Genomic DNA, 27,987 nt, shown 5'->3' on the forward strand with positions numbered 1-27,987 from the left:
AAGGTACATGTGTCTGCATGTCTCTCCTTTAATGTTCAGATTCCTTATTATGTCCATGTATTCTAACCCTAATTCATCTGTCATAAAGCATCCCATAGATATCTAACTTAAATGAGTTTAGAAGTCTTTGCCCATAGTTGTTTAGAACCTTCCCCTAGTGGTTGTGACATTCTGATAGTGTGGTTCTAACATTCCCATTCACTAGACATCTTCTATGTCTTTGTCTCCTTGTAAATATATCTTTTATTTGCCAGACATAATTGTCTTGAAGGCTTACTACTGAATAAGCTCACCCTTTCTGGTTCATTCTGAACTCTGGCTGGCTGGTTCGACTCAGCTATTTAGGCTCAAATGCCTCTTCTAGCTGACTGATTTAAACTGGCTTCTCTCCTAACTGACTTGTTCTGCTTGGCCTCAAACTAACTTTGGCAATCTGTACTTGTCTTCTGGCTCCTTCTCATTCTTTGGCCTATCTGTCTTCACCTGTGGCCTGTCTCTCCCTCCTCTCTCTCTTTGTTCCTTCTCCTATTCTCATGAGAGTTGGGCATATCCTATCTCTGACTCATTGTGCCAAATCTTTCTCTGATTCATCACTTTGTATATCTTTAAATTAAATATCACTTTCAAATATTTCTGCTCCTTTCTGCAGACTAACTTTACCTACATTGTTTGGGATTAAAAGTGTGTACTAAGGGCGTGTCTATATTCCAGCCAGATCATACTTTAATCTAGGGCATATCTGTATTCCATCTGGATCATATCTTTGCTTGTGATCCCTTGTCACAGCAGCCATATTGACAAATTAAAATTCCTCTACATCTCCTCAACTTTCTGGTCACCCCCAAGATGAGATAAATGCTGGATTATAAAATAATAAATCTTTAAAATATTCTGCAACCTAGCAGTCAACAAAATGAAAAGGCAACATATGTAATGGGAGAAAATATAAGCCTCTGAATAATGAGGCATTAATGTTTACAGTAAGAAGCACACATAACTCTGTATGTAGTACAAAACCAGGAAACCCAATTTAAACATGTCCAAAGGCCTGCATGTATACTTCCCCGGAGAACACGCACAGTGGCTAATAGATGTATAAAAAATGTTCACTATACTGATCTCCATGTTTGATGAAAGTCAAATCACACAATGAGCAATTCCTCACAGCTCTCAGTATGAATATTATTAAAAAATCAAAAATTGATTAGGAATAGAAGGGACACATCTCAACTGAATAAAGGCTATATACAATCAGCTAGGAACCATTATCATACAAAATGGGGGAAACCTTAAAACATTTCCATTAAATCAGGTAAAGGGACAAAGGTCTCTAATTTCCCACTCACACTCAATATAGTCTTGACATCGTAGACACAGCAATAAGACAAGAGAAGGAAACAGGGATACAGATAGGCAAGAAGAAATCAAGGTATTTTTATATGTAGATGATATGATTCTGTGTCACATGAGACTCAGAAGCATTTGAAACTGATCAACAACTTCATCAAAATGGCACAATAGAACATTAACATAAAAATTAAGTAGTCTTCGTGAGTAACATTGGAATGCATGCTGAGGAGGGAATTAGGAAAAGAATCTTATTCAAAACTGCCTAAAAAATTCCATGGAAGAAACTTAACCAAGGCAGTGGAAAGACCTCACAATAAAAGGTTTCAGATGAAGAAACTGAAGACCCTAGAAGATGGAAAGGCTCCCATGTTTATAGACTAGAAGCATTGTGCAAATGTGTGCTTTACAAACATAGTCTCTATCAAAACTCTGATATTATCCTGGGTGTGGTGGCAGACCTCTGACCTCAGCATTTGGGAGGCAGATCTAGGTAGAGCTCTGTGACTGCAAAGGTGGCCTGGTTTATTTACATAGAGCAGCTACATAGAGAGTCTGTGTCTCAAAAAGAAAAAAACGTTAAAAAAAGACTGGAGAGATAGATCAGTGGTTAAAAGCTCCTGAGTTCAGTTCCCAGCACCCATGTAAGGCAGTTTATACCATTTATAGTTACAAATTCATGGGATATGATGCCTCTGGCTTTATGTATACACACACACACACACACACACACACACACACACACACGTAGACACACACATACACATAGTTCAAAATAATAAAAGTAAGTCTTTAAAATGCAAATGCTATTTCTTCATAGAATTAGAAAAAAACTCTTATGGAAAGTACAAAAGACCCTGGATAGACAAAGCAATCCTAAGGGGTGGGGGATCATGATGGTTGTATGATTTCTGACTTTGAATCATACTACAGAACAAGACATAATAACAAAATCAGCATGGTAGTAGCACAAAAATAGTCATGTAGATCATCAAACTGAGTAAAGGAACTGCTTCTAACCCATACACCTATAGCCACACACTGGAGATAAGACAGCCTATTCAATAAATAGTTCTGGGAAAGCTGGATATCTATGTGTAATGAATGACAGTGTATCTTATCCATCACTCTATAAAAAAATTCAGTTTCAAATGGATCACAGTCTTAGTGTGAGAGCTAGAACTGTTAGGGACAGTCCTTGATTAGGACATTATGCTTGGCACTATGATTTCTCAGGAAATAAGGCCCACAACTGACAAATGGGGCCTCATGAAATTAAAAGGCTTCTACATAGCAAAGGAAAGAGTTAATTAAATGAAGAGACATCTTGTATAATGGAAGGAAATATTTTCTAGTTGTATATACATTTGAAGATTAATATCTAGAATATACAAAGAAATAAAACTAAACAACAAAAGACCAAAACAGCTCATTAAATTCACCCATGTAGTGGGCAGCACTCAAAGTACAAATGGCCAACAAATGTTTGTTTAACTTCTTTAGCAACCAGAGAAATGCAAAGTAAAAGTAAGTTGAGATTTCATCTTACAAGGATCAGAATTGCAGTCTTCAGGAAAGCAGGGGGCAGGATAAGGAGATGAATTGCGAAAATGGTTGCTGAGCAAGCATGAGGGCTGGGTTTGATCCCTGGAGTTGATGGTAAAACCCAAATGCAGTGGCACACACGTGTAATCCCAGTGCCGAGACAGAGGAGCCCTGCGGCTAGTTTGCCAGCAGGCTTAGGCAACTCCAGAGCTCTAGGCCAATAACTCCCTAATTCAAAATTGCTCCTTTGATGCAATGTCCAAGGCTGCCCTCTGTCCTCCACATACCTGTGCACACACACCAACGTACCCACATGTCCATATATATATATATATACATATATATATATATTCCATTTATTTTAAAAGTAAGAGTAAAAAATATTTTTAATAAATTGGTTTCTTAAGTTTCTTCAAAAGTAACAGCAGCAACAACAGCACACACATATGCATGTGTGTATGTGTGTGTATATATATGTGTGTGTGTATATATGTATGTGTATATGCATATATGTGTGTATATGTGTGCGTATATATGTATGTGTATATGTGTATGTGTGTATATATGTATGTGTATATGTGTATGTGTGTATATATGTATGTGTATTTGTGTGTATGTAAGTGTATGTGTATGTGTGTGTACATGTGTGTGTGTATATGGGTGTGTGTGTGTGCATATATCTCCTTGAAGTCATCCACTACCTTTGGCTTTTAATAATCTTTCTGCCCTCTCTTCCACTTCAGTCCTCAAACCTTGAGGGGGAGGGGTGTCTATTTAGGACTGAGCATTCTGCTGTTTCTTATTCGCTACCTATTGGCCACTGTGGGGTTCTACATTAATTACTATCTACTGCAAAAAGAAGTCTGATGAAGGTTGAGTGATTGATCTATGACTGTAGCAGTAAGAAATTAGGAGTTACTACTAAGTCCATTTAGCAGAGTAATAGTAAGTTTCCCCCTAGGGCCTTTGGCTCATCCAGCTAACAGGCTCTCGGGCGTATTGACAGTGTTAGGTTCTATCTCATGTGGCATGCCTTAAGTCCTAGTTTAAAAAGTGACTGGTCACTCGTGTAGCACTCACACCACCACTGCACTAGTAACTCTTGCTTGCGAGGCAGGATTCATAACTGGCTGAGACTGATTGCTTTTCTCCTCTGGTAGTGTCCGTAGCACCTTCCAGGATAATAAAAGCTAGTCAATAGGAATAAAACTTCCAATTTAGTGCAAGCTGGATTTACCTCTGTTTTATGACTCACTTGCAAGTAGAGGAGGGTATATGGGGAGGGATAAGTAACTCTAAAGGCCTTTAGAAAAAGCCTTACAAAAGCTTGTATGTGAATGTGTGTAGTTTAATGATTTATTTATTTATTTCATGTATATGAATACACTGTAGCTGTCTTCAGACACACCAGTAGAGGGCATCCAATCCCCATTACAGATGGTTGTAAGCCACTGTGAGGTTGCTAGACATTGAACTCAGGACCTCTGGAAAAGCAGTCAGTGCTCTTAACCACTGGGCCATCTCTCCAGCCCCCTGTGTGTGTAGTTTAAATTGACTTACCTTTTAAATGTGAGGGGGGCAATACCCCAACTAGATGTCATATGCTATCAAAAAATCCCCCCTCAGTACCCAATGGGGCCCCATAAACCTCTCAAACATTATAAACAACCAACAATTCTATTGGTTACTGTCCAGATGGTAAGACCTGATTTGTCTTTAAACATTTAAAACTAGGTAAATACCATTTAGCTATTTAATCATGAATTATTAAGTGAATTAGTATAAATGTGAATTGGCATATACTTCACTGAAACACACGCCTATAAAATGATTATGTATATCAAGTTCAATTAATCTATGTATTTTGAAGACAAGAATTATTTTCATCACTCAGGCCTACAACCTCACTTCAAAAATTCTAAGTGTCAGATACTCCCAAAATTATTGGGTAAAAATATCTGAATAATTACACTAGATAATATGGTGATAAAGATACTTAGATGATCCCTTTTCAGATTTTACTCCAAAACTAATGCTGACCAGGTTTGAGTTTTTAATTGAGAATGCTGCCCTCTTTACTGATATTTATTAATTACTATGTGGTGTATTCTCATATTCCCAAACTCTGAGAACTCCTGAACTATGGAGTGTACTGGCTGTAAGGACTTTGTATGAGGCATCATAGGAAGGGAACTCAGACTGTAAAACAGACTCCACACAGTGTCACACATTACTGTTTCAACCTCTATTCGACTGCTGTGTTCTTGATGGTTAATTAAACTCTGCCATCCTGCATATCAAGAACTTACATGGGATTTCATAGCAAACTTACTGTGTTTTTTCTTTAGTTGTGTACAGAAAGTAAATTTGTTGCTTTAGTTGGGGGTCAAAGATACCTTAGAACAAATAGATCCCTATAGCAAAATATTAATGGGCAACATTTATTTCTAAATAGCAACAAGAAAAATTTGAATTTTGTGGTAGTCTTGGTAAGGGGTTACTTTCAGGTCATCGATGACTCACAGGTCGCTCTATCAGTGGAAAGTTCACTCCAGCATGAATGGCAAATCACAAAAACTACATCCTTGAAGACAACTTTATTTTCCTCTACTCCCAGCAATTGACACTGCTTAAATAACCTTGAGGAGGGTCCTTCTGAACCTTGTAAGTTTCAGGAACTTTGTGAGCACTGTAAGTTTCATTTGCTTCTTGACTCTTCTCAGTCTTCCCTCTAATGGAGAAGTGCTTCAATTCAGAAGAAATAGCTATGCAAGAATTATCCAAGAGGCATATAGAAGTTCTGGGTATCACATTGTTGAGTTTACAGAAGATATAATCAGAGATTTCTGGAAAATAAAATATTCTTTATTAAAGGTCAGATATTTATTAAAAGTGCCAAGTTGGCACCTTGAAAATAGTTTACATTAACACTGAACTCAGATCCATTATCTCTATAATGATGAACCATATAGCATTATATGTTCTTTTTTTTTTTTTTTTTTTTTTTTTTTTTGTGTTTTTTTTTTTTTTATTAGCATTATATGTTCTTAATTTTAGGCTGAACTAGTTTGTAGGGAACTTTCTCTCTAGCCCTGTGGTAATAGATAACTGGCTGGGATGACTTAGGATGAATGAGCATTGTGAGGATAAAGTAAAAGAAACCCAAGTCGCCATGAGAAACAAATGAGAAACATCAATCGCCAACATGGATGCTGGGAATATTTAGGAAGCAAAGAGGATCTGGAAAGGGTCTAGATGTGTCACAAGCCTTGCTTTGAATCTCCTGTCTAAGTAGATTTTCTTTTAAAGTAGATGTTTGGATTCTTTTCTTGATGTAATATGCTCTATTAGTGTTTTATCCATTTAATTTCAGTATGATTATAAAATGTGCCTCTTTCCCCTGCTTGAGAGCAAATTTAAACTTGCTGTCTGTGTCTGTGTACAGCTGAATGCCCCCTTGCTGCCTTGACAGCCCATACTTGTTGCTGGTTCTGGGCTCCTTATGATCTGGGCCACTGGGTTCCTGTGTCATTCATTGATATAGAGCAACACAAACTTTTGGGCTCCGACTTGAACATGATGATGAATCCAGTGTCCCAGACCTGTGCTGGCTGCCCCTTTACTTTGTATGTCTGCCTTCACTCCAAAGCTTCATGAGTCTCCATTCTTCCATTAATGTCTTGCTTCAGGATTAACTCTGGAAGCCTTCTCTCATCACTGAGTACAGCAGCTTTTCTTCACCTTTCACAATGTGTTGCCCTCACCCTGATTTGCTTTTCTACTGAGTGACAATCTATTTGCTTATCGCATGTCTTCCAAGGACACCAGGTTAGCAGGGCCTTGGCTGACTTAAAGCCCTCTATTTTTAACCACCTAGAACCTAGGTACTCAAAGATGATGCACAGATAGGGATTATACATGCTTTCACAGAAAGCAAGCTGAGTTCAGGAATGTCCCCGTGAGTGAGTAGTGAAAATCATCCCACACAGGTCTGTTACTGGTAGGAATTGGAGAGCAAAGTGTATGATCTCCAAGGAACAGACTTTCATTTGTCATAAGTTCGTGTGGCACTCCTATATATTACCACAGTGTGCTATGATCTTGACATTTAACTACCTGAATTCCAGATCCCACCATCACAATGGAATAAAACTCCTTGTATGCTTTTACACAGTGTTTCCATTCCACATGTTAATGGAATCCCAAACAACCTTAATCATCTTCATCATAAAATGCCTAATGCTGTCAAAGGTGCTTAAAATGGTGACCATGACAATTTTGAGAGCTAAAGGAATGAGGTCAGGTCTCTTCATTCCACGTCACAATTCCATGTCACCTGCTAGCTGCACCATCCTCTGCTTATTACATTCTGTTTTGCAACACATTACTAAGCCCACTGGCAAGCTATTATTTATTATATAACAAGCATCTTGTAGATACCTAAAGTTTTAAGTTTCCAAAGCAAGGTAATTTATTATTACTGCTATGTTGTGGCTGTTATTGATCTGACAGTATCCTCCGAGAAACGTACTACTCTGAATTTTTCCAAGATTATTGATGGTTTTCATGGCTTTGTGTCCATATACAATGGTTTCTAATAAAAACCCTTTTCCCCAAGTCTTCAGTTATTCTTCGGTCCCTCCTCCATACTCAGATAGGAAGCTAACGTGATTTCTTCTGTACATGTCATTATCCCTTTAGTACTCCATTATGTTAACCTCCAACATAATAAAAGCAGTAATCACCATCAATCTAGCATCTGCACTTAGCCTTAAAAATTGGCTCTGGTTCAATTCTGATCGAAAATAACATATTCGAAAGAGAGTTGGTTTTATTTTTGGCACATTTAAGTTGTATATGCCACGGTTGAGTGGAAGCCAGAAAAAAGTTTAGAGTCCAAACAAGATAAAAAGAAAACATCATTCTAAAAAAGTCGGCTGCAGAAGTATTCTGCAGCTCTGCTGAACACGGTTTCCCATGAGGCCCTCCCCATACCTGAGGAGCTACTGTATTACATCCTTCAAAGAAGATGCTGGAAAAATCTCCAGTGATGAGATAAGTCAAGTTTGGGGCCATTTTAAATGCCAAAGAGGAAAATGAACTTGGATTCACACACACACACACACACACACACACACACACACACACACACACACACACACACAGTATATACAATGTATATACATACAAAATGCTCACTCGGAAGCTGTAAAGCTTCACACTGAATTTATGCTTTTTCCGCATTTAGTTTACCACCCAAGCCAGAAACGTCTATGACAGAGTTAAACCCAGAAGACCAATTATCTTTATAAACATTAGATTATTGCAAATTGCTTCTTAGTCTTGGACTAATTATGGATTCACAGGAAATTTGAGGTCGTATTAGAAGTTACTGTGTCCCCTCTATCCGTTTTCTCAGCGCTGTGTTTCCTGAAGCATTAGGACAGCCCTCAAATCGAGAAAATTGACATATATGAGATATAGTTTATATGTATGTTTCTCAACCATACTATCAGGTGACCATGTATGTGCTAGGGATATGACCTTTCGATATCGACTTGTTTTCAATCAGTTTAATGCTCTTAAAGTCCATCCAAAAATTTATATGTATCAGTAGATTGTTGTCTTTTTCACTCCTCCATTAAAGGGTGTTTCGTTGTCTCCAGTTTCTGACCACCACATATAAACACGTTGCTACGAACATTTGTGTCCCGGTTGTGTGGTCCTAGGTGTTCTGTGTGGTAAATGCTCAGAATATTTTCCAGAATGACTGACTGCTTTCCATTCTCCCCAGCAGTGTGTGATCACTGCTGCTGTGCTTTCCCATTAACATTTGAGTTCATAGCCTTATCCCCTGCTAGTTGTACTCATAGATGTCAGTTTCTAAATACATGTAGGTATGCGGACTCCTCATTGTGAGTCTTGTTAGGATGTCTCTCACAGCTAGTGATGTGATAAGGATGTCCTCAGCTACACTCCATGGATCAGTGTGTCTGTTTTTATACCAGTACCATGCTATTCTTATTACTGTAGCTCTGTTGGATAACTTACAGTCAGAGATGGTGGCAACTCCAGCAATTCTTTTATTTTTCAGGAGTGTTTTGGAAATCCTGGTTTTCTTGTTTTTACTTATAAAGTTCAAGATTGCCTTTTCAATTTCCTTAAAGAATTTCACTGGAATTTTTATGGGCATTGCACTGTTTTTTGTAGGATGGCCATTTTTACAGTACTGACCACACAAACATGGCAAAAATCCCATCTTCTGGAATCATCCTTAATTTTTTTTCACTATCTTAAGGTTTTTGTGATACAAATCTTTCACTTCCTTAGATTTGTTCCAATATATTTTATCTTTCGAGGCTACTGTAATCAGATTGTTTCCCTGATTTCTTTATCAATATGTTTGTCATTTGTCTAGGAAAACTATGGAATTTGTATCGTGTTATTTGATGAGTGTGTTTATCAAGGGTAGAGGTTTTCTGGTTGACTCTTTAGAACCATTTGTATATGCAATCTTATCTGCAATTAATGATGCATTGACTTCTTTCTTTCCTATTTTTACTTATTTTATCCCTTTTGCTTGCCTTATTACTATGGCTAAATCCTCAAGTACTTTATTGAACAGGAATGGAGAGATTGGACATCCCTGTCTTGTTCCTGTTTTTAGTAGAAATGCTTGAAGATTTTTTTTCTAGTTACCATGATGTTGGCTTGTGGGCTTATTGCATATGCTTTTATTTTGCTGAGTTATGTGCCCCACATCCCTAGATACACCAGCATGTAAGAATGTTGGATTTTGTCAAAGGCCTTTCTTCATCTAATGAGATAATCATGTAGCATCTGTCCTAAAGTCTATTTATGTGGTGGATTATATTTTTCATATTTATTGATTTACATGTGTGGAACCATCCATGCATCCTTCATATAAAGTTAACCTTATCATGGTGGGTAAATTTTTGATGTTTCTTGATTCCAGATCGCAAATATGTTCTTGAAAAATTTTTACATCTATGTTCATTGGAGAGATTAGCCTTTTGTTGGATGTTTGTCTTGCTTCCCAGAAGAATTTAGAAGTATTACTTTCCTACTTTACAGATTAATTTGAGGAGTATTGGTGTTAATTCTTTGAAGGTCTCGTAGAATTCTGTGCTGTATCTTTCAGTTCCATTTGTATTTAAGCTAAGAGGTTTTAAATTACTGCTTGTATATAATTGGTCATTATGGTCTACTTAAATTATTTTCACCATTTTCATTTAACTTTGGTAGGTCATTGTTCTGGCTAATTTTATGTCATTTTGATACATGCTCGAGAGAAGGGAGTCTCAAATGAGAAAAAGCCTCTATAAGAGCCAGCTGTAGTCAGGTTTATAGGGTCTTTTATTAAACTCATGATGCATTATGGGGGGGTGCATTATGGGTGGGACTACCTCCGGGGAAATGTCTGTGGGTTCGTGTCTGCCCCACCACTGGACATAGCCCCTTGGGGAGGTGGAACGCTGGGGAGTTTGAATGTGCTTATCCCAGCCTGTGATGATGACAGAGCTATGGGGTTCTCTGACTCTTGGACATCCAGACACTGCTGGGAGTCATGGAGGAGCAGAATTGGGGGCCCACGAGCTGGGAACAGTAGCTAGCCCAGAGCAGGGGGGTGTTGTGGTAGTGGAGAAACTTCGGCTTATCCCCGGGGTGATTGTCCTTAGCTTGGCAAGGCAGGCTGGAAACGCTGATGGACCTTCCATGGGAGAGTAGAGCTGTGAGTTTGTAGATAAAGGCCTTCCCCAGGTTCCTCATGGAGGGTCTTGATGAAAGCATCAGTCTGTGTTTAACTATATCGTTTATTAGCTGTTTATGGCAGAAAGGATGGGCCTGAGATTTTGCAGGGAGGAGTGTCTGGGAAGGAAGCTTATTGGCTAAGCCTTCCGGGCCTCTAGGCACCTCCTTAGCATGGAGACCTCTGTTTTGGGCCTACGTGACCATAGGACACGTTTCTTTAAGTGAAGAACATGGCAGATGTTCTAAGTCAGGAGTCTGGCAGGGAGCAGGGAGTGACCTAAGCCTCAGGTGTGTGCCCACCGAGTCTCCTGCGTCTCAACCTGCTCTCCCCACCATGCTTGCTGGCATGTTTTTATATCCTACAATGATCCAGGGTCCTATAGGAAAGCAGGCAGAGCAAACTGAGACATGCGAGCCAGTAGGCAGCCCTCTTCCATGGTTTCTGTGTCAACTCCTGACTCTAGGTCCTTGCCCTGTTGGAATTCCTATCCTGATATTTTTTAATGACGAAAGTGATGTGGAAGTGTAAGCCTTTTCTCCCCTAGTTGGGTTGGTGATGTGTTTCATCATAGCAGTAGCAACCATAAGATAGCCATGTGCCCTTCGAAGTCCATCCATTTCTATTAGACGTTGCAGTGTACTGATTGGTTAATAGATCTAAAGTATGTTCTTATGCTTCTCTGAGTTTCCTCAGTTTCAGTTGTAGTTTCCCCTCCCTGTTCCTGACTTTATTAATCTGGGTCTTCTCCTTTCTCTTTTGGTTAGTTTGGCTAGAGAGGTTTGTCAATTTTATCAATCTTTTTAACATATCAACTCCTTGTCTCATTGATCCTTTGAATTGTTGCTTTCATTTGTATTTCTATTCTCTGATTAATTTCGTGTGAATTGATACACACACACACACACACACACACACACACACACACACATATATATATATATGTTTTGCTGCAACATATAACTATTGATTAGACCTTAGATAGTTCTGCAGAAAGGACCCATTTCACTATGTACATAAATATATTTAAAATATTTTACCTCATGTCTCATTCTGATATTCCTCAGAAATATTTAATCTTTGATGAGTTGATACACTAATCTTCCTAATTTGACATAGTTATCATCATAGATAACATTTACTTAAGTGTCTAGGATGCATAGTGTAGTAAATATCTTTTCATGTATTTAATACTCATTTAATTTACATACATTATAGCATAGGATTTATTTTTTTTGGCTATTAATTATATTTTATATATTTAATGTTTGGCATATTTGTTTTACCCTGTATCTTTTAGAACATAGAAATGAAAAAAAATGTAAGTTTAGGTGAAAAGTCAGAGATTTTTGTTTCCCAGTTGTTCAATAGTATAGACAAAAGGTGTAATACTTTAGCGTTCAAATTTTAAGATTTTTCTCACTAATTTCTTTTCTTACCTTCAGGGCTCTAGTGGATGCGTTTCTCTGATGTTCAGCATTGAAGTCTTACTGTTTCATAATCTGGAGGCAGCACATAAAATAGAAAAACATGTTTTTGTCCTCAAATGACATTTGCCTTTTTTTAAATTTAGAATATCTTGTATTCTAAAGTATATACATCTTTCCTTAAAATGAATGGATGGTGTATTGACTAGTTCTTTGTCAAATTGATACAAGGTTGAATTGGAACATTTCCCTGATTAATGACTGATATGTGAGGGTTCTGCCCACTGGTTGTGGTACCACCCTGGGTCCTGGATGGAATAAGAAAACAGGCTGACAAGGTCATTGATATCCGTGGGAGAGGTGCGAGGTGAAGGGAAAGGAATGGGAGGAGAGGTGGGAGGGGAAACTCCGATCAGGATGTAAAGTAAATAAATTAATTAACTTAAAAAAAAAACCAAAAGAAAGGAAGAAAGCAGGCTGAGCAAGCTGTGAGGAGCAAACCTAAGGAGCATCTTCCGTGGCCTCCACTGCAGGTCCCTGTTTCCAGGTTCCTGCCTCCGTCCCCTTCCCTAACATCCCTCAGTTATAGACGATGACCTGAGAAATCCGAGATAAAAAGTCCTCTCCTCTCCAGGGTGCCTTTGGTCCTGTTGCTTTGCCACAGCAGTAGAAACATAAGGGAGGCAGAGGGGGATTTTATACTCTGGCTTTCACACCTTGCTAATATCAATTGTTAATACTGCTACATATCATCTCTAAAATGACTTTTACCTTTTAGGTTCTGAAACCTTCCCCCTGTCTTAGATGTCTGTGGGAGCCCCCGAGGTACAGATTTCATTGCAGGGTATTCTCAAAGTCCCTAGGGTGAAAGGCAACCCCGGGCACTCAGATTCTGTGCATGCTGGACAGTCTCCTGCTGCTCTGTGTCTTCCTTCTGTGATGTCGGGGCAGGGTGTGCCCTGAGAGGGTCGGCTCCAGAAGATTGATTGGGGGCCATGAGGTGCTTGTTCCCCGTTTTCCCCAGCCCTGACTTCAGATCGCTATTTTTATGTTGTATACCAATGGGCACCATTTTCCCTGACAAGGAACTGACTTCACTGTCGTCCTGAACTTCATGGTTTGCTCATTGTGGTACTGGGTCAAACTCAGCCTTCATGCAAGCTGAGAGAGCTATTTTCTACGTCCTTAAATGCTTTATGTTAAAAGGAAAAAGAGCTTTGAAGAATCTCATATTATGTGTTTACTTTTACATCTGAGAATCTAGGAAATACTTTCTACAAATGTAGGATGCAGGAATGTTGAACTGTTTCGTCTCAAAATAGTCAAAGCTGATTTTTTTGATGACATAAAAGTGAAATGACAATCTAGGGGGATTTTGCTGATTGAAGAATAATTCCCATTCTCATTCAGTAATTCCCATTCTCATTCAATAATTCCCACTTCTCATTCAATAATTCCCATTTTCATTCAGTATTTCCTGTTCTCATTCAATAATTCCCATTCTCATTCAATAATTTTCATTCACATTCAATAATTCCTATTCCCATTCAATAAACAGCTATGAATGCTTACAGCCACTTATACATTCAGATACATCTATAGCAAGCATATATTCATATGCACTGTCTATTTGTGTATATGCACAGATATGTGAATCACCTGTCAGGTTACGTCATTAGGATTCCACTGCAGATGTTAAAAGTCAAACAATAGTATTACAGTGTGAGTCGGGAGTTTATCACTTTTAGAAGCTATTCTTATATGAGATAGAATACAGTTAAAGGGGCAGGAGAAAAGCTTTGCTTTAAATATCCCTCCATTTGAGCCCACCACTGTATGGCTGGCTTGGTTGTGTCCTTTCTCTTTACCCTGGAAAATTAGCTTAAAGATAGTGTCTGCCCCAGATGAGTACTGCAAAGAACTGCAGTAAAGCTGTACTCCAGCTCCTGACTACAGTAAATGAGTAACAAACACTATGCATTTACTACTCTGGGCCTCCCAGCAGTTTCAGAATTAGACAGAGAGTCACCTTTATTCCTATTTTATGTAACAAGGGAGAAAGATGGAGGCCCTGGGGATCATGTGATATTTCCCAAGGACATAGTGCTGTACATGTAACAGTAAGAACAGGGTGGATTTACAATTTCAATGGTAAAGAGAAATGAACTCATATTAATGAAGAGAGATTTGATACAGGAAGAAACATGTAATGGGATATTTTTTGCCACTTCAGGGATAACTGCAAACCTCACGCAGTCTACTCCTGAACTGTACACAGCCTCATTTGTATCCATGGATCACATGCTTCTGACACGTGCTCAGGAAATACCTTGGTAGCATGAGATATAAACTTGTCTTGGAATGACTCAAGGTGGGGTAGCCTAGGTGATAAGCTAGCTCCTCACATACCAGGTTATATCCTGATTTTACTGTTGGGCAGAGAATTTATATTTGACCTTACACTTATGCACTCCGTTTTATACCTAAAGCTATATTTTTTCCAACTTGAAAAAAGTGTGATTAATAATTTATTCATTAGATTGAGCATCAAGATTGTACTTTCTAGGCGTCTTTCTGCATTTCTATGAGATAATTTATACCAGAGGGTGGATTGCAGTTTTTCATCTCTTCTAATTTTTGGTTAACACATTCTTTAAAAGTCGTTCCTTCACTCGTTTACTGAAACAAACACCCCTGAGGACACCCTCTCGGGGATACAGATGTGAAGACAGAGCCTGGCTCCACCAACTGCTTGTCTGGTAAAGAAGAAAAACATGTACAGTAGTAACTGTTGCCAGTGAACGCGACAGTCAAAGCTGGTGTAGCAGCCCACAGGGAGCTGGGACAGAAGCTAACAACTGTGTCTGGGTTTGGTAGATGGTTCTTGAAAGGGATGCTATCTGAGTAAACTCCCTAAATTTTCTAGTAACTTGCCTACTTCTGCTTCTCAAACACTGAATACTGGCTCTCACTTGTTCACTAAATTATTTTTTACAAGCATTCAGAATTGCTAAAATAAATACCCAGTCTCTCAGTTCTCAGGCTTTCTCAGTTCAGCACATTCTTAGACGCTATCTCTCATTGCATGATATGTCTAGTAGGAACATTTCCTTCATAAACACTATGGTACTGTTTTTATGGACATGTCTTTGAAATGTTTCAATTAAAGTTGATACATTTGAAACAGTTTGAAAGATTAGTTGAGGAGGGTATAATAGAATCCCTTGGGCTTAAAATTCAGTGAAGATTTCTTTTAAGAACAAGTCCATAGAATGTGGCTCAGCTGTGATACAGAGCTTAGCCATCCAGATCTGTTCTGTTTAGGGAAGATGATGTTAGCCAGCACCTGCTTGTGCTATTATCGTGCAGGTTGTGTCTGAGGACACCTCGTGTTTTACGTGGACATAATTACACCCTCAGCACAGGAATCAGTAGTTTCTCACAGGATTAACTGAGCTCTTTTGTTTTAAAACATTTGTTAGGGAGATTGGAAGTTTTACTAACTCAGCTCATTATGAAATATTAATATGTTATTTATAAATCCTTGTGTTATCTCTTGTAAGATTGAAATTTAGGTCAAGTTACAACCTGCATTTAATTTTAGTACAGAAAATAAGTGTGCCGTATTTAAAACCTGTGTTCTAAATTTTAAGAACAATAGAGCAAAGTACATCTCATTTCAACAAAGCTTCTGGAATGAAGACTCAATTATTTTTCCAGTCTCACCCGTGTATGCGTGTGTGTGTGTGTGTGTGTGTGTGTGTGTGTGTGTGTGTATGTGTGTGTGTGTGTGTGTGTGTGTACGTGCCCACACACACATGCACATGTATGAACTTCTGTATGCAAGTGTGTATACATACATGGGGGTATACATGTGTGTGTGTGCATATGGTGGTCAAACGTGTTCCTCAGGGGCTATTCACCTAGACAGAGTATTAGGGTAGGTGGTGGCCAGTGTGTCCCTTTAAATGGAGACATAATGTTTAAATTTTTGCATGGGTGCTGGGGATTGAACTCTGTTTCTTATGCTTGTATAGCAAACACCTTCCCCATTGAGCAATCTCCCCATCCCATACCAAAGCTTTCTCAGTGACTATTTTCAGTATAAAATGTGAAGTCCAGCTGTATTTTCCAAAAGCTATAAAAGTTGTTGGTTTTTAAATTTTAATGATTTGCCTTCAAATTACAGACATTCTGCTTTGGGGACAACTCTATTTGAACTTTATGTGACATTATTTTTATTTCTTAAGGCCATGATTAAAAGTTTCATGGATGTCTACCAGCTTGCAAGTACTCGAATCTCTACATTAGAGAAGGAAATGACATCGCACCGGAATCACATCGCAACTCTCAAGTCTGAGCTCCACACAGCTTGTCTAAGAGAGAATGAAAGTTTACAATCAGTGAGTCCTGGCCAAAATGCTTTTGCCTTCTTGGGGTTTGGGGCCACATTTATGTTTGTGTTTTTGTTGCTCATAAGATCATTTGGCTATATCTATATATGTGTATGTGAATATATGTGTGTAGTTAGGATAAGTCATCAATCAACATAAAATTAGTATGGAGAAACATTTGAGAGAAAAAAGCAATTATTTTTTCCACTGTATCATGTACAAAGATATGCATATTGTTATCAAGCTCAAACACTGCGCCAGGATTCCTTTGTTTGGTAGTGCGGCTGACAGTTGGGTTTGGCAGTATGCATAGTTAAGCTTATAACTGTCTGAAGATTCAGCGTGTCCCATTAAGACAGAATATTATTAATTATGCGTATAACCAAAATGGTAATTAGAACATGTGATTATTCTCTGTAGAAAACTAGACTTATTCATAATACATGCCTAGCTAAAGATGCATGTTGTGATTCATCTATATGATTAAAATTCTGTTTCAGTACTCACTTTATGTCTTAAAATTTTAGCCATGATGAAATTTGGGCTAATTTAAAACTGGGAAAAAAAAAACTCCTGCGTTTGGGCTATGCATTTGGGGAGTTTTATAGAATGCATGTATTCGAGATGTAGCAGATGTAACAAACATTCAGAGAGTTGCTAGAGCACGCGTTTTCCTTTTCTGATTTGGTTGGGTTACATCAGGGTGGCTTCTACGTAAAAACTACCGTTCGGACATTCAGCTGTGGACTCCTTTCAAATGATGGTGGTTAGCAGGACTTGACCTGACTGACCTTAGGTGCGTGAGACTTGGGGTTTGGCCCCTTTTACCCTCCAGTTTCAGCTCCACTGCTAGAATCTCAGTGATGCCTTTGGGAGTGTGCTGTTTGGAACCAAAGCCCTCCGTCCTGGCCGGCTCCGAGTCCCACGCCACTCTGCCTCTCTTTGCCCCGCTCTGTCTGTGAATATCCTCTACTTACTTGCTCACTTTTTTGTGTAGCTCCTGCCATCCCTTGACCCATGAGGTATTTCATTATTTGTTTATTGCCTGTTTGCTCCCTGCCCTCAGTTGAACCCAAGATAATCTCTACAAATGCAAGCACTTCTGAGGTAGTCTTCACTGCCACAAAGACATCCTGGCCAAAACCAGTGTGGCCACAGGTGATCCCTAATATTTATGAAGACAAATGCAAACATTAGAAGCCAGTTACTTGGGAACCACAGTGTCAGTTCAATTTTATACAACTAAATTAGATTAGATGAGAGCTTAAATGTTACTTTGACCCCTACTTAGAGAAATTAAGATATAGAGGGAACATTACACATTTCAACATTTGAATTTACATATTCACCTCTCCATGTTTATCCTCTGATCTCATTTGTTACTAATAATGTAATGATTATACTCTTTAGCTTATTTTCACTGTGTTGAATTGTTCTAACCAGTATTGCTTGATACTCTTAGTCACATGAAAGTACTTCCTTGTAATTTAAGAATGTCAAAACTTGGTAAACAGAAATTGTTTCTCTGATTGTTATTATCATTTTTTACCAAATATTTTTTAAAAAAGAAATTATATTTACTATTATGCCCATACTGTACTGCCTCTCTGGTCTGAACACACCTTTCTTATCACCTCACATGTGAGACATGTTTACTCTGGTAATGATTCTCAAGAAGGGAACACTTACACTGTGACGACTCCTCTTGGTGATGTCAGTTATCATCCTGGGAGAAGGCTGTTCAGTTCATTGTCTTTAGGTATCTGCACTCTTTTATTTGTTTTGTTTGTCAAGGGTCACTCTTTAAACAGTCATATATCTTCATGATGTTTTTGTTTGTCTCAGCATTTGCATGTGTGTTCCTTCTAATTTGAGCTTCTTAAGAACTTTGAGGGAAGAAGAGGGAGCCTTAGACTGTGTGGTGTGGATGAGAGGCAATTCTGTTTGGTGGGAAGAGAATGGCCTGTGAGGGTACATCTATTAGGAATTCAACTAAGTATACATTATCAAAAAGAACATGTTTTTATAGCAGAAATTTATACTTATAGATTGTAAATATAATTATAATATAAATAGTACCTCACACATAAGTACATTCTTATTGCTTTGAAGTGCAGTGTTTTTATTACATAGGGACTTATCTTCATGGTAAATCTAGAAGTAGGTGCTTATGTTTGCTAGTTTGGTGGTTTATTTTATAAATACATTTCTGAGCTACTTCTTTGTTGTTCTCAGATGTAGCAATTGACTCTAGGACTTGAGGTCATATCCAAGTTAGGAGAGGATGCCTCGGCACCATCCATACATGTTGTAATTCTCATCCATACATAGGTTCTAGTTCTGTCATTGCTAATGATGGGGTTTGTATTTCAGAATTTCCAACCGTAAGTTGGGATGATGATATTGCTCCCCACCAGAGAAATCGAGAAGTTGACTGAGAAATGATCAAATGCTTTGGACTTTGTCTTGTATGTAATGATCAGTTGAATTCTCTCTCTCTCTCTCTCTCTCTCTCTCTCTCTCTCTGTATGTGTGTGTGTGTGTGCGTGTGTGTATGCACTATTAGTTTAATAACCTTCACTCAGACAGAAAGCCATTTGATTGCCTCACACTCCAGCAGCATCATTTTGTTGTGCTCTGTTGTAGCTTGAGTGTGCACTTTTCTGTCTATGATGGCATCAGTGTATTCCGCAACCTGAGTTCTCTGCTCTTTCTGAGGTCTTTATTTTTTTTCATTAACACATTCATTTTTTGATTTAAAATACTTTAATTAAAATATGATATGGGTATTTTTTGGCAGATACATTATTTTTATTATGTATCATTTTTATGTTAATTGGTTCATCTATTTTTCCATTTTATTTTTTAATAGGATATTTTTATTTACATTTCAAGTGTTATTCCCTTCCCAGGTTCCTGTGGAAGCCACTGGCTACCTTAAGGAAAGCTCTTTTAGTCAGGTGTTGGTGGGTATGGGGGAACTGACTCTTTCCAAACCATAGTGATTTTACTACCACCTCAAGGATTTAGCAGCTGACTATAAGGCAGAGGCAGTGTGTTTTGAGGGTTCAGGGGATTCTAAGATAGGAATGATTTTAGTAGGTTATTGTTTCGAGACCCCTAAGTATTGCCTCCTCAATTCTGTCTACTATACTCTTATTTTTACATTCCAGTGCATAGCATGTCTTTTTATAATCCTTTCCTTTTTACCTACATATGTTTTATATTTATTGCATTTTTTTTAAAAGGGATGGTTTACTTTTCCTTTATTCATTTTCAGAATCTCCGGTTTTTAATTAAGTAATTAGGCCATTTATAATTAATATATTACTAATAGACTTGGTTTTTTTCTACCATTTAAAAAATGTTTGTTTCTTCTGTTTTTGTTTCTCTGTATTCCCTTTATTTCTTTCTCTTTGATTATTTAAATTTATTTCATCATTCCATTTTAATTCCATTTTATCTCCTGGCTTTTTAATATATTTCTTTTTATATACATATTTATCACTATAATCACGACCTATCTGTCTGTCTGTCTGTCTATCTCTCTCTCTCTCCCCCCCCTCTCTCTACCTATCATCTATCTACCTATCTTAAGGCTATTTACTTCTTCAAAGAAAGTATAAAACCTTACAAGGAGTCTTCATCCCTCATCAACGTTCATTACAGAAAACCACACCATTCAAAACATTGAATTTGAAGCTCAGTTCTAATGGATATATATATCTACAAAATGATTCCTCACCTAAAGCTTAGAGCACATTGGTGAAGGAGGGCTGAACAATCAAAATAGCCATATAATCGGGCAGTTTGCTGTGAGATTATATCCCTAGTAATGTCATACATCTCCCTCACCATTGTAATTACCCAGATGTGAACTGAACACGGACAACAGTAGGCATACCAAGGAGATGAGGGAACGCACACAAGGCTTCAACATTACACAAAGAACTACAGGCAACTAAGGAATGCTGAGAGCAGGAGAAATAGTCTTCTGCAGGGAAGACCACGCAACTAGTTATCTAATACCAAGTGCTTAGCCCTGAGAACCAACATACAAGTAACATTATCTAGATAGAGTAGGTTTATTTAGAAATATATGTTTATATGCTTAGACATATATGCTTGCAGTGACAATAGAAAAAGAGGTCATGAATTTGAAAGAGTAGAAGAAGGTGTATATAGGAGGCTTTGAAGAATGAAAGAAGGGAGAAATAAATAATATAATTGTATTATAATCTCCAGAAGAAAAGAAAACAGTCTCTACTGTAATGTAAGTTATTTGTTTTTCCATGATCACATCATAATTGACCAAATCTCTGTTTACTAATTTTTTTAAGTCTGAGGAAAACTCCTAAGCATTTGTTTTAGAGGTTCAAAATTATAATGGATTTTGCTAGTTCCCTTTCATTTTACAATGTTTTCATTTCACTTTATTTTTTTAGGTAATTATTTTCACTGAATATGAAATTCTATATTGACAGCAGTCTTCATACTGTGAGATGTTTATGACTCCCATTTCCCTGTCTTAGTTTCTGGTGTGGAGTCTGTAGTCACTCAAATGATTGTTTTCCCATGTCTTTTATTTCATTTTTTCCCTCAACCTTCATTCAAGATTTGTCTGTATCATTTCTTCCCCAGTTGGATTGCAGAATGTCACTGCATGGTTAGTTGTTAGGTTATTGTGGGCCAGCGGGTGGAGTTTGTCCTATTCAGGGAGTTTCTTGAATCTATGCATTTGCATCTTTCCCCAGTGGTGGGAGGTCTTCAGCCTAATGGTTCTTAGGATCTCCCTAACCCAAGTTGCAGCAGAAACTATAGTCCAAGTTTCTATTTCGTTTCTCCATTGTTTGGATTGATGAAGTCTGTGAATTCACACGAGGTCAGAATATATTCCCTCTGTCATATGTCTGTGAAGCATATATAAACAGATCCAATTTCAGAACTACATGGTTTTTATTTCTAAAATTTTAATTTATTCCTTTTATAATTTTCTCTACCGAAAATTTTTATGCTTTCATTCTGTTTTAGAATTTCAGTAGCTGCTTTAGTCTTTGTCTTACAGTTTCGTATCGGCTTCACCTTGGGAGTATCAGGTACTTATTACTCTCCCATCTCTCCAGCCCTATTGTCTTCTTTTCTAAGACTGTGAGAAAATTTCTTATTTTTAATGTATTGAGTAATTTTAGACAATTTCTTGAACATTTTACACATTGTGTGGTTTAAATTATGATTATTACTATATATTGTCATTTTTCCAATTTATCATTAATTTTATTAGAAGACGTGATGAGATTGTTACTTCTTTACTATTTCCTATGGTAGGCATCCTGGGGTCTCCCTTGTCTTCCCAGTCACATGGGAGGCTGCACTTCTCCTAGCCGTATAATTTAGGCCTTACTAGGTGAGTTGCTTAACTGAGAAATTACAAATGGAAGTGACGTGTTATTTCCTAATGGAAGCATTTAGTAGTTCCTACATGACCTCACATAGTCTTTCTTTTTAAAGTATGTTTCTTATTTTTGAGATGATAATATTATTACCTCATTTCTCCCTTCTCTTTTCCTCCTTCCAACCCCCTGCTTTCTTTAAAATTCATGCCTCTTATCATTAATATATATGTATATATTAAATATTTCCACTATAATAACATATATTATTCCTAAATACCTAAACACAACCTACTGATCCTGTATAACGCTACCTGTCTGTCTGGCATGCTCTTCTTTGGAGAAGACTGTTTCTCCCACTCTCAGTGTTCCTTAGTCACCTGTAGTTCTCCGTGTAGGGCTGAAGCCTCTCGGGCTTCTCCCATCCACTTTGGCACATCTGTTGGTGTTGTCTTTGTTCAGTTCACGTTAGGAAGTCATGGTGATGAGACTTTATGCATGTAGCTTCTGACATTACAAGGGGACACAGTCTCATGGAAATTCCTTATTCCTCTGACTCTAAGAGTCTTTTCACCTCCAGTTTCCTCAAGGATCCAGGATTAGATGCAGGAATTTTGTTGTTAGATGTGTCAGTTGGGACTGGGCTCTGCAATTGTAATGATCATCATGGTTTCCTGTAATGGTCTCTGTCTGTTACATCAGAGAGAAGCTTCCTTGCCGAGGAGTGAGGATCACCCTTATTTGTGGGCTTAAGGACAAGTGTAAGGATTGTAGTTAGGAATCATATCTTTCAGTTTCTCTGGCAACTACAAAGTTAAGCTTAGGCTGCAAGTTCAGACTAACACTTCCTGTGACCAGTTTCTAACACTGTCTGCATAATGCCCACTGTGTTTTAAACTGCTCACAGGATATCCTATATGTGCACTACTCAGGAATTGTTATGACACCTGGGCATTGACATAAACTGTATTTTGCTTTTTGGACCCAACTTTCTGCTGCTGTAGGCTTGGTCCATTCATGCATAGTTCAGGAGTACTCCCTAATTGCAGGGGCCTTTTTCTCTAGCCCTTATGTCAGATACCCTTTGCCCAAGTCTCCAACTTCCAGGGCCTTCTTTCTGGCCTAATCTCTTTCCAAAACAATGAGATTCTCTTAGAATTTTTTACCTGTGCCATACAGTGGCTGAGACTGAAGCTTCCTTCAGGACAAAGATAAAGAGAGAAAAAGAAGTGCAGATTGTCCTCTACTTCCAACCCTGGCTTTCAGTAGCCCCGCCAGTCATCTGGCCAAAGATGGTTCCATGTAAGGGAGTAAGAACTGAAGAAAAGAAGTGGGAGCCCCAGGGGCTCTACAGAGCACATCTTCAGGCTGGCTCTGTTCTTCAAACTTGCCCTCTTCTCTTTGCTTCCTAGGGCCTCAGCAAGTTCTTCTCATATTGTCCCAAGATATTTCAGTTGTAACAAATTCAAGAGATCGGCCTTAGGGGTTTTCTGTGTCTTAGGGTGCAGCATGGTGCACACTGGTAGTGATGGGGACTACAGTGTCAGATCATGGCATCCTAGATGGAGGTTTCTTTGTCTATTTGGGTTTAAACCCCAGTACTGCATTCCTTATGTGATATTTAGGAATATCAATGCCTGCTGACATAGGTGTTTCAAAAATCAGAGAAATAGTACTTTGTACCACCTTGTCTGCAAATCACTGACTGTATGCTAGCAGTCTCCATCGAGATCCACGCATGTCTGTTGTCTGCCATGTATAGATCATTTTATACCTTATTTTCTGAGTGGGCATCATTTTAAGCATGGGGATTAAGAGGGATAAGATTTGATCTCTGCCTTTGTGGTTTCTCATTCTTTCCTGGGAACATAACAAACACAAAGATAGGCATGTAAAGTCCATGGGAACACAGGTGAGGGAGAGGTCATTCTGCTGAACATTGTCAGAGGTATTGAGAAGGTCAGAAATGTCTGTGAGAGTCTCTGTAATGATTTGATAGCTTGTTAAGAGGAAAAACAGTCAAAATACATTTTTTTAAAATGAGGAATGAGTCTTCTGTATAATATCTGTTTAATAAATGAAGTTATATTATGAATTTTGAATATATAGTAATAATAATAATAATAATAATAATAATAATGTTTTCTTGCTTTGGTTTTATACCCTCTCTAATTTAAAGTCACTGGACTCAGATAACTGTATAGAATAGAATCCCAAACTTCTTGTTAATGTTTACTCCACACCCACCTCCGTGTGTTCCACTCTGTTTTTACGCAATCGGTTCCCCTTTTATTTTATAATCTGATTCGAGTATGCTTCAACCGCCAAGTCCTTGGTGTCTGTGTTTGGTGTCTCTGGTAGGGTCACTTAGGAACCCTATTAACTACCTGTCTTCCAGCACGCACCTCGCATGTGGTCCCACTTTCTCACAGGGCCTGCACACGAAGATTTCACAGAGTAATGCAGGCCCATTAGTGTGTCCAGGTGCTGTTACTTCTCACCCACACAGAGACTCCAAGCATCACTTTTGAAGTTTCTAATATTTAGACGGCAGTGCCTACATTGTAAGGTTGTTAAAAGAATTTTTAAAAAGGACAATGTCTGGTACATGGGTAGGTTGGAGAACACTGTTTCTCCCACTCTCAGTGTTCCTTAGTCACCTGTAGTTCTCCGTGTAGGGCTGAAGCCTCTCGGGCTTCTCCCATCCACTTTGGCACATCTGTTGGTGTTGTCTTTGTTCAGCTCACGTTAGGAAGTCATGGTGATGAGACTTGACTCCTATTGATAACCCAGCTGGTTAGCAATAATCATACATGTTGACTCCCTTGCCTCCACAAAAACACGTTTTTCTGTGAGTTATGTATTTCCTGTAGCTAAGCTTTAACATACGTTAATTATGAGGAAATCCTTTTATGTGTAGGCAAGAAAAAAGAACATGCAGCTGTTAGCCATGACCTCGTGGGTTAAGAGATATCATACTCTTCACTGGTACAGAGGGAGGATCCCCAGTCCCACTCCATGCTTGGGTAGAGCTCACCCAGATTGCTCTGATTCCTTGCCTGGTACTTTCCTATGAGTCTGCAGTGTGAGAGCTGACCCTGGAGGATATGGGGAGCTCCTAAGAGCTGACCCTGAGGATATGGGATGCTTGTGAGAGCTAACAGTACAAAACATGAGGTCAAATCATGAGCAGAGATAGGCTCTGCTTTTGAGGAATACTCTGAGTTATCTTTAGTAACTGTTAAAATGTACCTCCTTTCTTTGCTTTAGTTATTTTTCCTATTCTTAATTTATTTATTTTTCTGTTTGTCCTCCAAGTTCATATACATTTTAAACCAATCAACAATCATTTTATATTTTGCTACTTTCTTCTTTTTAATTGGATATTTTCTTTATTTACATTTCAAATGTTATCCTCTTTCCCGGATTCCCCTCTAGAATCCTCCTATTCCATCCCCCCTCCCTCTGCTTCTATGAGGGTGTTCTCCCACCCACCCACCCGCTCTCTCTTCCCTGCCCTGGCATTCCCCTACACTGGGGTATTGAACCTTGACAGGACCAAGGACCTCTTCACTCATTGATGCTTGACAAGGCCATCCTTGGCTACATATAAAGCTAGAGCCATGGGTCCCTCCTTGTATACTCTTTGGCTGGTGGTTTAGTCCCTGGGAGCTCTGGGGGGGGTCTGTTTGGTTGATATTGTTATTCTTCCTATGGGGTTGCAAACCCCTTCAGCCCCTTCAATTCTTTTCCTAATTCCTCCATGGGGACCCCATTCTCAGTTCAGTGGTTGGCTGCAAAGCATCTGCCTCTGTATTTGTCAGAGGCTTTAGAAGAGCCTCTCAGGAGACAGCTATATCAGGCTATGGCCAGCAAGTACTTCTTGGCATCCCCTATAATGTCTGGGTTTTGTGTCTGTTTAAGGGATGGATCCCCAGGTGGGGTAGTCTCAGTATGGCCTGTTCTTCAGTCTCTGCTCCACACTTTGTCTCTGTATTTCATCTCTTGAGTAATTTTGATCCCCCTTCTTAAGAAGGACTGAAGCATCCACACTTTGGTCTTTCTTCTTCTTGAACTTCATGTGGTCTGTGAATTTGTATTTTGGGTATTCTGAGCTTTTGAGCTAATATCTACTTATCAGCAAGTGCATACCATTTTTGTTCTTTTGTGACTGGGCTACCTTACTCAGGATTATATTTTCTAGTTCATTCCATTTGCCTAAGAATTTCATGAAGTCATTGTTTTTAATAGCTGAGTAGTACTCCATTGTGCAAATGTACCACATTTTCTGTATCCATTCCTCTATTGAAGGACATCTGGGTTGTTTCCAGCTTCTGGCTATTATAAATAAGGGTGCTATAAAAATAGTGGTGCATGTATCCTTGTTATATATTGGAGCATCTTTTGATTATATGTCCAGCAGTGGTAAAGATGGGTCCTCAGGTAGTACTATGTCCATTTTTCTGAAGAAAGGCCAGACTGATTTTCAGAGTGGTTGTACTAGTTTGCAATCCCACCAACAATGGAGGAGTGTTCTTCTTTCTCCACATCCTCACCAGCATTTGCTGTCACCTGAGTATTTGATCTTAGCCATTCTGACTGGTGTGAGGTGAAATCTCAGAGTTGTTTTGATTTGCATTCTTCTACATGCTGACTTACAGTTGAACCAGCACCATTCATTGAAAATGCTTTTTTCCACTGTATGGTTTTAGCTCTTTTGTCAAAGATCAAGTGACCATAGGTATGTGGGTTCATTTCTGGTTCTTTAATTCTATTCCATTGATCTACCTGCCTGCCTCTGTACGGATACCATACAGTTTTTATCATGATTACACTGTAATATAGCTTGAGGTCAAGGATGGTGATTCTCCCAGAAGTTCTTTAGTTGTTGAGAATAGTTTTCACTATTCTGGATTTTTTGTTATTCCAAATGAATTTAGAAATTGCTCTTTGTAACTCTATGAAGAATTGAATTGGGATTTTGATGGGGATTTCATTGAATCTGGAGATTGCTTTCAGCAAGATGGCCACTTTTATGATATTAATCCTGTCAATCCATGAACATGGAGATCTTTCCATCTTCTGAGATCTTCTTCAATTTCCTTCTTCAGACACTTGAAGTTCTTGTCATACAGATCTTTCACTTGCTTGGTTAGAGTCACACCAAGGTATTTTATATTATTGTGACTATTGTGAAGGGTTTCTTCTCCCTAATTTCTTTCTCAGCCTGTTTATTCTTTGAGTAGAGGAAGGCTACTGACTTGTTTGAATTAATTTTATATCCAGCCACTTTACTGAAGTTGTTTGTCAGGTTTAGGAATTCTCTGGTGGAACTTTTGGGGTCACTTAAATATACTATCATATCATCTGCAAAAAGTGATATTTTGACTTCTTCTTTTCCGATCTGTATCCCCTTGACCTCCTTTTGTTGTCTGGTTGCTCTGGCTAGTACATCAAGAACTATATTGAATAAGTAGGGAGAGAGTGGGCATCCTTGTCTAGCCCCTGATTTTAGTGGGATTGCTTCAAGTTTCTCTCCATTTAGTTTAATGTTAGCAACTGGTTTGCTATATATGGCTTTTACTATGTTTAGGTATGGGCCTTGAATTCTTGATCTTTCCAAGACTTTTATCATGAAAGTGAGTTGAATTTTGTCAAATGCTTTCTTTGCATCTAATGAAATGATCATGTGGTTTTGTTCTTTCAGTTTGTTTATATAATGGATCACGTTGATGGTTTTCCGTATATTAAACCATCCCTGCATGCCTGGGATGAAGCCTACTTGATCATGGTGGATGATTGTTTTGATGTGCTCTTGGATTTGGTTTGCCAGAATTTTATTGAGTATTTTTGCATCGATATTCATAAGGGAAATTAGTCTGAAGTTCTCTTTCTTTGTTGGGTCTTTGTGTGGTTTAGGTATAAGAGTAATTGTGGTTTCATAGAAGGAATTCGGTAGTGCTCCATCTGTTTCAATTTTGTGGAATAGTTTGGATAATATTGGTATGAGGTCTTCTATGAAGGTCTGATAGAATTCTGCACTGAACCCGTTTGGACCTGGGCTCATTTTGGTTGGGAGACCTTTAATGACTGCTTCTATTTCGTTAGGAGTT

General features: G+C 38.4%; 1 protein-coding gene across 1 annotated transcript in view; it reads left to right on the plus strand.

Annotated features, from left to right (window-relative positions):
* Positions 1-27,987, plus strand: part of LOC116902135 (coiled-coil domain-containing protein 171-like) — an 88,362-nt gene that overhangs the window by 19,682 nt on the left and 40,693 nt on the right. Inside the window, exon 3 of the mRNA XM_032904501.1 lies at positions 16,341-16,493. Within this exon, the coding sequence (XP_032760392.1) occupies positions 16,341-16,493 (153 nt within the window). The remainder of the gene's footprint in view (positions 1-16,340; positions 16,494-27,987) is intronic.

This window comes from Rattus rattus, chromosome 1 (genome assembly GCF_011064425.1).
Source record: "Rattus rattus isolate New Zealand chromosome 1, Rrattus_CSIRO_v1, whole genome shotgun sequence".
NCBI classification, from domain to species: domain Eukaryota; kingdom Metazoa; phylum Chordata; class Mammalia; order Rodentia; family Muridae; genus Rattus; species Rattus rattus.